Source organism: Malus domestica, chromosome 10 (genome assembly GCF_042453785.1).
Source record: "Malus domestica chromosome 10, GDT2T_hap1".
Taxonomy (NCBI): domain Eukaryota; kingdom Viridiplantae; phylum Streptophyta; class Magnoliopsida; order Rosales; family Rosaceae; genus Malus; species Malus domestica.
In genome coordinates, this window is record NC_091670.1 from 25,331,923 (window position 1) to 25,341,934 (window position 10,012).

Below are 10,012 nucleotides of genomic sequence, written 5' to 3' on the forward strand. Positions count from 1 at the left end.
TACTACAATGGTAGAAATGAGTTAAGTCTTTGCATGATGACATGAGTTCAAACTTCATTTGTGGCTAATCTAACGTCTAATCTAATAAAAATCTATCTTTCTGACCAAAAAAAAAAAAAAAAAACTAAATTAAGCCTAAAGTAAGTACCACTTCCTATTCAGATTTAGTTTGTAACAACATTCTATTTCGACATACTGCATCTCGAATTCATACATTTCCTCTCCACTTATTGTTTACGCTAAAATAGTTTTTTTTTTTTTTAATAGTTAATCCATGTGGAGCCATATGATTGAATTAGCGGGGCTATATCAGTACATTAACAAAAAATATTGATGAAATTTTAACGGAATAAATAAAAGAAAAACTAATGAAAATGGTAGGAAAACTTTGAGTTTTAACGATAAGGACAAAATAAAGGGTAAAATGAATAGTACCAGGTTTGACTTTTTAGTGTAAAAATATGATTTTTCATTAAAGTGACAAGTACCGTGGGCTTTTCGTTAAAACTTCCATAAATAAATTGATGTGTGGTAGTGAATGACCAAATTTATCAATTTTTGAAACTCAGAGATCAAAATGAGGAGTTTGATCAATGTCAGTAACCATTTGCAATAAAAACCGTTCTTTTGTGTAATCCACGTGTCACCATTTTATTGGATTTGTGAGACTCACATACAAACTAACAGAATAATTTATGAAATTTAAATAGAATGACTAAATTGATGTGCGATAGTAAATATCAAGGACGATATTAATTAATTTTGAAAATGAAAGATTAAAATAATGATTTTTGTCAATCTCAGACTTAAAAACCCTAATAAAGGAAGATGGAACAAATAAAACAACAAACAAAAGCGACTTCTTGTTCTTTCTTCTCACTCACTCTCTCACTCCTTCCAATTCAAATTAAATCCAAGCCATTTTCTTTCCCCATTAAATAAATCAGATATAAATAAAGCAGTTTCCTTACATTGATTTGATGCCCTACCCGCCGATTTAAACCCCCAATAACCCCAAACCCAATAAACCAATCTGAAAATTATAAAAAGTTCCAATTTTTGGCTGAAAAATCTGGTTTCCGCCGACGATGGACACCGGCGGCAACTCTCTAGCGTCGGGTCCCGACGGCGTGAAGAGGAAGGTGAGCTATTTCTACGACCCAGAAGTGGGAAATTACTATTATGGGCAGGGCCACCCGATGAAGCCCCACCGGATTCGGATGACCCACGCCCTCCTCGCCCACTACGGCCTCCTCCAGAACATGCAGGTCCTCAAACCCTACCCGGCCCGCGACCGCGACCTCTGCCGCTTCCATGCCGACGATTACGTGGCGTTCCTCCGGAACATCACCCCGGAAACCCAGCAGGACCAGCTGCGGCAGCTCAAGCGGTTCAATGTCGGCGAGGACTGCCCTGTCTTTGATGGGTTGTACTCGTTTTGCCAGACCTACGCCGGCGGGTCGGTCGGCGGCGCTGTGAAGCTCAACCATGGGATTTGCGACATTTCGATTAATTGGGCTGGCGGTTTGCACCACGCTAAAAAGTGTGAGGCTTCTGGGTTTTGCTATGTGAATGACATTGTTCTTGCAATTTTGGAGCTTCTTAAGCAGCACGAGGTTAGTTAATCTGATTGCGTAGTGTTTAAGTTTTGAGCTTTTTGATGTTTGGATTGTTGGGTTTGTTTTGTTTTGTATGATCTCTGAATTCGGTTGTCGAAAATGTGAATTGCATGGTTAAAGTTTCAAACTCTTTGATGTTGGTTTAGTTTTGTATTGTGTAATCTCTGAAATGGGTTACTGAAATTGTTAATGTTTTGCCTGAACAGCGCGTTTTGTATGTGGATATTGATATTCACCATGGAGACGGTGTTGAGGAGGCGTTTTACACGACAGACAGGGTCATGACCGTTTCGTTTCATAAGTTTGGGGATTATTTCCCTGGCACAGGGGACATTCGCGATATTGGGTATGGAAAAGGGAAGTATTACTCCCTTAATGTCCCGTTGGATGACGGGATTGATGATGAGAGCTACCATTACTTGTTCAAGCCCATCATTGGGAAGGTGATGGAAATTTTTAAGCCTGGGGCTGTGGTTCTCCAGTGTGGTGCTGATTCCTTATCTGGAGACAGGCTTGGCTGCTTCAATCTTTCCATCAAAGGTCATGCTGAGTGTGTTAGATATATGAGATCCTTCAACGTCCCGCTCTTGCTTCTAGGTGGTGGTGGCTATACCATTCGCAATGTTGCTCGTTGCTGGTGCTACGAGGTACACTTCTCGTATTCTATTTTACCTTTTAACGTTTTCAAATTATTTCACCCGTGATCTGATTGTGCCAACATATCGCATGGTTTTTATCACGAGTTATAATCTCTTGCCAGATAGCATGTTCATGTTTTGTGATTGCATAATATGAGTATATTGCCTGGCAAACGACTACCCCTTAACACATTGCTGTAAATGTGACATGTGTAGTTCCACATCATCTGTATTTGGTGCATCTAATTTTTGTTTAGTCTTGAGTCTTATGGAATTCTTTTGATTTTGATATGTTGTCTGTAATGCAGACAGGAGTAGCACTTGGAGCAGAAATTGAGGACAAAATGCCACAGCACGAGTATTATGAGTATTTTGGTCCAGATTACACTCTTCATGTTGCCCCGAGTAACATGGAAAATAAGAACTCTCATGTGTTACTAGAAGAAATACGGTCAAAGCTTCTTGAAAACCTCTCCACGCTTCAGCATGCACCCAGTGTCCAATTTCAGGACAGACCTCCTGATACTGAGCTTCCGGAGGTATGTTTCTGCAACTAATCATTTTCTTAGAACTAATTCATTTTTCCATCTTCTATTTTCATCAAAACATAATAATCATCTGATTGAAATGTTTTCTTATGCATTGATTTGTTAGACTTATCAAAGCAATTTACTGTTCATTGTTCGGATATGACATTATACAGCTAAAGTGCATGAGGTTGTCTTCTGTCTATTGTCTAAATTAGTAACTTGTAATAGATAACTTGTTGTTCTCAAGATTTCTTGTAGCATAACGAGCTACCTGGTACCTGCATTTACTCCACATTTTTCCTGAGCAGAAAACCCCAAATTTCTGTCTTTTCCTTCCATCTATTTGCTATCAAGCTTACATTTTGACATTCCTATGTTTTGCGATTCCTTCCTATAGTATGATAACTGTGGAATACTTGATGGAAGTCTCAGTAGACTTTTTTAACAAGTATAGTGATGATCCAAAAGGAAAAGTTGTGTATGTAAACAGCGGCAAAGCTCCATTCTTACTTTTTTTAATCTATGTATAAAGAATGTAGCTTGCCTGTTCAGATCAATCTAATCTCAGTTGTTATGTACTCAATATTTAACGTTGTTTTTATTGGCTTGTATTCAATGGTTTAATATTTATTCCTTTTAACTTCTTTCAGGAGAATGAAGAACAGGATGACCCAGATGAGAGGTGGGATCCAGATTCTGATATGGAGGTTGATGATGAACGGTACTTCAATTTATTCTCATAATTTGCTCTCATTATCTAGCACTTTCGTCTTTGCAATATACTGATTTATGTTTTATACAGTAAGCCTTTACCAAGCAGAGTAAAGAAAGAGATCGTTGAACCTGAGGTTAAAGATCCGGTATGTCACACATTATCTCTCGAACTCAAAACTTTTTTTGGGTGTGGAGTCATTTAAACTATAATTCACTGTCTTGGCTACCAATTCATTTGTCTATTCTTAAGCACTGCTACATTTTTTGATAAAGGACAGAAATATATTGACGAAAGGCTCAAAGATGAAAGTTACAAGAAAAAACAAATTCTTCTATCCACAAGTTAAACAGTCCTCTGTAGTTTACTATTTCATTAGTTTAGATGACGCAATGAACCAATTTAATATACACCATTCTTGACGGTTCTAACGGTAAACTTACCAAAACCTGGATTTAACTAGAACCGATTTCAAGCCATCCAAATCGTAAATAAAGGGGACTCTTGTCTCTTCATAGTGTTTCTTTGCTTCTCACTGTTATCCTGTTTGTTATATAATGTTACGTGAAGCCTACATTGGTGATTAGTAATGTTCCCTTTCTTTCTTATAAGAATATAATGTTTCCCGCCCTGGTAGCTGCTGCTGTTTATGATTATATGTTTAAGATGTGCTCATTTCCTTTGCGGTGCCGCATTTTAAAATTTACATTAACATGTGGCCTATTTTCCTCTTGGATGACAACCTATTTGTTATGTTATTTACCTCAACAATATCTAATTCTTGTCGTTGTGGCACGCTGGAGATCCAGAAAGGGACCTCGGAGAATGCTAGAAGCTCAGGCTATGATCCAGCAGTAGATGAGATTACGACAGGAACAAAGGTGAAGTTAACACATAAGGCCATCAATAAAATCAGGATTCGCTTTGACATAAAAACGCTCTCCCACTAATAGTTCTCTGTCGACTTTGATATTTGCAGGCTTTGGATATGGGCTCTGGATCTGCGGATGAACCAGCTGTGAAGGTTGAACAAGAGACTACGAATAAACCTGCAGACCAGATATAAACGTTATCACGAGCAAATTTATTTGGGGTGACTTTATCACCAAGTCATTCTAACTTATCCATCGCTCGACAAAGAAAAACTTTCAACCGTCCAACGATTTGTGAAGTTGGTAATTTATTTGAGCTGTTGCATTTCATGCATCTTAGCATTTCCTGTATCGTAGTATTTCTTGTATTTGGTAAGAATTCAACGCTTGTTTAAACTTATATGGACAAGTATCCAAATTTGGCAGATGCGTCGATTTGTAATTATACTGTCGTACCTTAAAACTGTATATTTTTTGTCTGAACCCTAAAACCGTGTTTATTTCAGGAATCATAATTCCAATCGGTAGTCCTGTCCCTGCTTTTGGTGTTCTAAAAATCCATTTTCCCCTTTCATTTGGGAAGAACATGGGACTAGAAATTTAGGATGTCTTGTGATGCTTATAATTTTGCCATTCCAACCTCCTCACTCAATCTTGAAACATAGGAGCAAGTAGTTACTAGACTCAAACACGTGTTATCCGGAGTTATTGGGCGTTATCCGGAATGATTGGGCGTTATCCGGAGTTATTGGGCGTTATCCAGAATGATTGGGCACACGTGATCAACGCTTCCGAAAATGTTGGAGGTGAGAAATTAGGATAATAATCTGCTTGAATCCTTTACGCAAAAGAATTTTCATTTTTCACGAGTAAAACTGTAAAAGGAGCGATATAACAAATGATATCAGCTGTACGATATTGCAGTAAAACCAGTAACTCTATATTACAAGGCAAAATGGTAAAAGGAAAATCCCAATTTTGACGGTTTCTCTTCCAACTCTGTATATGTTCCTATGTCCATCAGTTTATAGATTTGGTAGTTGTTCGGGCAGGACAACCTAGCTGATCCCAGATTTCATCAATCAGAGCGTCGACTGGAAGGCTTTGCTGACTGTGGCACTGGGCGGTCTAAGGCAGCAACCATGTGGATGCCGGAATTGTATGTGTCCGGGACAGGTTGAGAGTCCTCAGACAGTAATACCAAAAACTTTAAGATAAATCTGATGTCAGGTATTCTGTTTTATCAACAAATCAGTGCATCCGGTATTGGTCACTTGCAAAGGGATTCTCTGGTTGCTAAAGCTCTGCACAAACCAAAGGAAAGAAAGGTTAGAAATTGTAAAATCCCCAGTGCGCGGATTGCAATGCAATGCAAAATGTTGAATGGAATTTGTCACCAAAATTTTCATTGAAAAGTATACTCCTGCTATATAACTTGTCGATAAAGCTGACATAAAGAAACGAGAGACAGGCTATGAGGGGAAAGAAAAGGTCTGATACCTGCACGTGAGAGTGATACATTCTCTGTCTAGAAGGCCAACTAAGTGCCCTCTGTGATCTTGAACATGCTGTGTAACAACTGGAATTTGATTCATTCCATACTTATTCATAATGTTCTGAGCTGAAAGTAGAGTCATAGCAGGCGTAGCCGTCCATGGTACTCGGCATACTTCCCCGTCTGAAGAACACATTTCAGATACTATAAGCTCCTGCAGCGTGTACAACCAGTTATTCAAGCTCAACAGGTCACAAATTTTAGTAGATGGGGAAAAATTAGAACCGGTAAAGCAAGAAAATAATCCAGCAGCACAGGACTAGTTGTTACCTTGGGTCTTTGTCGTCTTGATTTTGCATATTTATTGCTGAACTCTTGAATGTCTCTAAGTGTCAGTAAACCAATTAGAATATGATCATCATCGACAATCATGGCACAGGGCTGCTTTTCTGCAAGCATGAGAGTCACTGCTTCTGTAAGCAACGTGTCCATTAAAATGGTCACATATCTTGTCCTCATGGCCTCGGATACAGATATCCTCTTCTCTAGGTTCTCAGTATTAATATCAGAACCATCTATACAGAGTGAACTCTCTAATTCACAAAGGTCGCTTGCATTAGATGTGAAAGCATTACTAGAAGAAAGCCCACTTGCACTAGGGGAAGGTACTTCAGGTTGTTGATTGCCACTAGACTTTCCCTGTTTTAGTTTCTTAGTCTTCAAGATATCTTTTCTCCTTGTCTGTCCAGATGTAATCCACGAAGATAACCCTACAGCTCCAAGTAGCGGTAGTACAATACGATAATCTTGTGTCAATTCAAAAAGCAGCAGAACCGACGTCAGAGGTACTTGACAGACTCCTGCCAGAGTAGCAGCCATTCCAACCTGTAAATGGGACCTTTCCAACCGTCAACTACATCCAGATTTTGGGAATCCTTTTGATTTTAGCAGAGAGATACTAGAAAGAGAAATAATATATTCACCGAAAAAAGTTTTAAGACTTTTCAAGTTACCATGGAGACTGGTATTATGTACATTCCATGTCAATTATCAAAAGACCATTCTACACCTTAGAAACAGTACAAATGCAGGAAACACATTGTACTTCTGAAAAGAAAGGTATCTGCCCCTGAAGATAATGGTTATAGGTTTCTAGATAATTACACAAGGCGGCCTCGTAATTCAAATGTGATTTTTGTTCTCAGAAATTATCAAAATAGATTTGGATCGGAATAGAGAGCCATTCTGTTTTATAAACATTAATAATTATCTAATGAAACAACTAGCTTCTGAGTCTCTGACAATAAGAGCCTAAAGTCTAAACAGAATGCATATATGAAAACATACGAGTTGAGCATTACTAGACATTTCAGTTTTGAAGGTAAACTATCTACTAGATATGAAAATAGCATAGAACTGTACCAGGCCGTATGCTTGTGGTGATGCTACTTCCAAGACGGAAAGATGAAGCATAGGACTGGACTGAGCAACTGCAGAACTGATGAATTTCCCGTATGCCATTCCTGTTGCTGCACCAATAAAAAGTGATGGAGCATAGAAGCCTCCAACTAATCCAGAGGCTCGAGACAATGAGGTTGCACCTATCTTGACCACTACCAGCTGAAGTAACAGATCAGCTGAGAGGCATTTCTCAAGTGGTTGAGACTCCAGCAAAATGTCAACATTCTCGAAACCCCGATAAAGAATTTCAGGATATGCCAATGCCATAAGTCCGACTGCTAACCCACCCATGATAGGGAACAAAAATTTTGGTAGGCCAATGGTCTTGTGAAGATTGTCAACAAATACCAACATGTACGATGTGCACTTTGATAAGGTTAACGAAACCAAGCCACATAGGACACCCAGCAATAGATATAACGGAAGTTCTGAAAATGATTTGAATACGTCTCATTGTTAAAACTGCAGCTTTAAACAATAACTTGAACATCTACCTATAGATATACTAAAGGTATGCCTGAAAAATTCATCCCAATAGAGTGAATAAACTAGTGTTGTAACACAATCATTTATGAAATTACCCATTTGGAATATGCAATGGAAATCAACTACCCAAATAATGGGAAAATTCAGAAACCGTATTCCGTAAAGGCAAAGCAAATTACCAGGAACAAGTAAATACTCATAGATTATGTACTGATGCCATAGTCAATTGCAGAAATTAATTAAATAAATTTCACTCGGCACATAAGTTTTTATATGTATCAATTTGAGGAATTAATAGTGTACCAGTAGGTGAGCGGAAGTCATAGTATGGGACCTTAAAGGCTGGTTCAGAACCTAGACCAACTTCTGAAACTACAGAAGCTATCACAGCACTAAGTATGACCATAGAAGTGGTATTCACAAGCGAAATAGATGAGGAATCAGATGGTGATGGCCATAAGACTGACTCTACAGCAAAGAAACAACCCGAAACAGCAGCATTAAACCCTGTCAAAACAGAACAACAATTACAATGAGGGCAAATATGTATTGATAATGGCAGAACAGATAAATACGTAACTGAAGACCAACCCGAAGCAATTCCAGCAGCTGATCCAGCAGCCACAAGAGAAAGCCTTCTTTGCGAACTTTTATCAAACACAGCACCGACACCCTTGGCTATAGAAGTTCCAATCTCAACGCTAGGACCTTCGGGACCTAACGAATTCCCAGTCCCAAGTGTAACACAAGCAGCAATTGCCTTGAGAAAAGGACGCGATGCAGCCTTGAGACCATCAAAAACCGAAACAGGCATTCCCATTTTCACTAATAAATTCTCCCCTTTTTCTCCACCTTGCTCATTGCCATTGCTATCTTGTGAACCATCCTCGAGAGCATCTCGAAGAAAGTTTAATATGGCAACGATCAAACCCCCAGAAGCCGGAACCAGAATCACCTGCTTCCACGTATCTCCCACGTACTCCTCTCTCAGCCATGAAGCTCCCCGTTGAGGCATCCCACCCCAGAACACATCACGGATCTCATTTACCTTCCCATTCATATCAAAATCTCAGAAAATGCTCAAAACTTTACCCATAAGGCAAGCAAGAAAAAAGTAAAGGAAAAATGTGTAAAAGTGACGGAAGTTGAGGTTCCACCCCAAATTGGCAATGGGGTATATCCCGACTCCTTATAAGTCTATGCAAGGTTCCTTAACTTTCCGGCGTGGGACAGTTTTTCATATCCTCACTGCCCCCCTCAAGTGTTGCAACACTCAAGACAAACAGGTGGACAACACTTTCTGACAATTTTTTTAACATTTTCGCAATGAGTTAACAAAAACATGTAACTGAAGAGCCCTAGCAGACAAGCAAGCTAATGTATCTCATGAACATTACAATTCGTGTAAAATCTCAGATAAATCTCAAAACTTTACAAACAAGCAAGCAAGAACAGCAAAAATGGAAAATTGGGTAATGGGTAAAAATCAAACATACAGAGTAATTGAAGAGAACGACGCCGATTCCGGTGAGCAGACCCACCAAGCTCGACGAAAGCACTATAGTCCAGTTCCCGCGGCCACGGCCTTGTGCTCTGCTTTCATCTTCATCTTCCTCTTCTTCTTCTTGTTCTTCTGCGTTGTCATTGTCATCGTTTTGTTGCTGGGTTTGTTGGGTTTGAGGGAGGGAGAGAGGAGGTCTGGGAGTGAGAGCTCTGCCGTTTTTTATGGGTTTACTAGTTCTTGTGTTTGACGTGTACCCAGCACTGGCATTTTTGGTGTCGATTGTTCTGGTTTGGGTGTTCGATGTGGGAGAGAATAGGAGGACGGTTTTTCTCGGCGGCGGTGAAGACGGAGGAGGAGAGATCAGGGGACATAAATGGCGGCGAGAGTGGGCGTTGGGGAAGCGCCATATGCAATCCAGGCCTCTCATTAGCTGCTACACCAGTTGAGCGAAGTGTTCATTCCTATTTCCAATCACAACCAACAAATGGATAATTGTCTGATAAAATAATTAATAATTCATATTTATATTTATATAAAATAAAATCTGTTATTTACCCTAATTTCCTTTTCTTTTCAAATTAACCAAATCAAGGTAGAGTTATTTTTATAGTAACTTATTAAATATGGTTCATATATGAAACTGAGTATGTCATTGATAAAATAAATATTTGTTTCTACGAATTAAGAACGGACGT

General features: G+C 39.1%; 2 protein-coding genes across 4 annotated transcripts; one reads left to right on the forward strand and one right to left on the reverse strand.

Annotated features, from left to right (window-relative positions):
* Positions 1-808: 808 nt before the first annotated feature.
* On the forward strand, positions 809-4,796 carry LOC103412136 (histone deacetylase 19). 2 transcript variants are annotated; one of them, XM_008350733.4, is made up of 7 exons: positions 809-1,616; positions 1,826-2,266; positions 2,566-2,796; positions 3,438-3,508; positions 3,590-3,647; positions 4,309-4,380; positions 4,479-4,796. In XM_008350733.4, the coding sequence occupies exons 1-7, from the start codon at positions 1,089-1,091 to the stop codon at positions 4,563-4,565; spliced, it is 1,488 nt and encodes a 495-aa protein (XP_008348955.1). In that variant the 5' UTR covers positions 809-1,088; the 3' UTR covers positions 4,566-4,796. The 2 variants fall into 2 exon arrangements, with proteins under 2 accessions (XP_008348955.1, XP_070662937.1); XM_070806836.1 differs by having other exon boundaries at positions 836-1,616; positions 4,303-4,380.
* A 414-nt stretch (positions 4,797-5,210) lies between these two features.
* On the reverse strand, positions 5,211-9,810 carry LOC103412138 (chloride channel protein CLC-e). Of its 2 annotated transcripts, none has more exons than XM_029109849.2 (7): positions 9,355-9,810; positions 8,405-8,861; positions 8,117-8,320; positions 7,289-7,755; positions 6,197-6,751; positions 5,872-6,080; positions 5,211-5,675 (listed from the first exon to the last, which is right to left on the reverse strand). In XM_029109849.2, the coding sequence occupies exons 1-7, from the start codon at positions 9,742-9,744 to the stop codon at positions 5,642-5,644; spliced, it is 2,316 nt and encodes a 771-aa protein (XP_028965682.1). In that variant the 5' UTR covers positions 9,745-9,810; the 3' UTR covers positions 5,211-5,641. The 2 variants fall into 2 exon arrangements, with proteins under 2 accessions (XP_028965682.1, XP_028965681.1); XM_029109848.2 differs by having other exon boundaries at positions 9,310-9,810.
* Positions 9,811-10,012: the final 202 nt, after the last annotated feature.

Excerpts from the sequence above, each read along its gene's own strand:
- LOC103412136 (XM_070806836.1), top strand. The coding sequence starts at position 1,089 with ATGGACACCGGCGGCAACTCTCTAGCGTCGGGTCCCGACGGCGTGAAG. Across the intron at positions 1,617-1,825 it reads AGCTTCTTAAGCAGCACGAG|CGCGTTTTGTATGTGGATAT; the intron begins GTTAGTTAATCT and ends TTGCCTGAACAG. Across the intron at positions 4,381-4,478 it reads AGATTACGACAGGAACAAAG|GCTTTGGATATGGGCTCTGG; the intron begins GTGAAGTTAACA and ends TGATATTTGCAG.
- LOC103412138 (XM_029109848.2), bottom strand. The coding sequence starts at position 9,744 with ATGAGAGGCCTGGATTGCATATGGCGCTTCCCCAACGCCCACTCTCGC. Across the intron at positions 6,752-7,288 it reads CACCACAAGCATACGGCCTG|GTTGGAATGGCTGCTACTCT; the intron begins GTACAGTTCTAT and ends TCCCATTTACAG. Across the intron at positions 6,081-6,196 it reads CAAGACGACAAAGACCCAAG|GAGCTTATAGTATCTGAAAT; the intron begins GTAACAACTAGT and ends TACACGCTGCAG.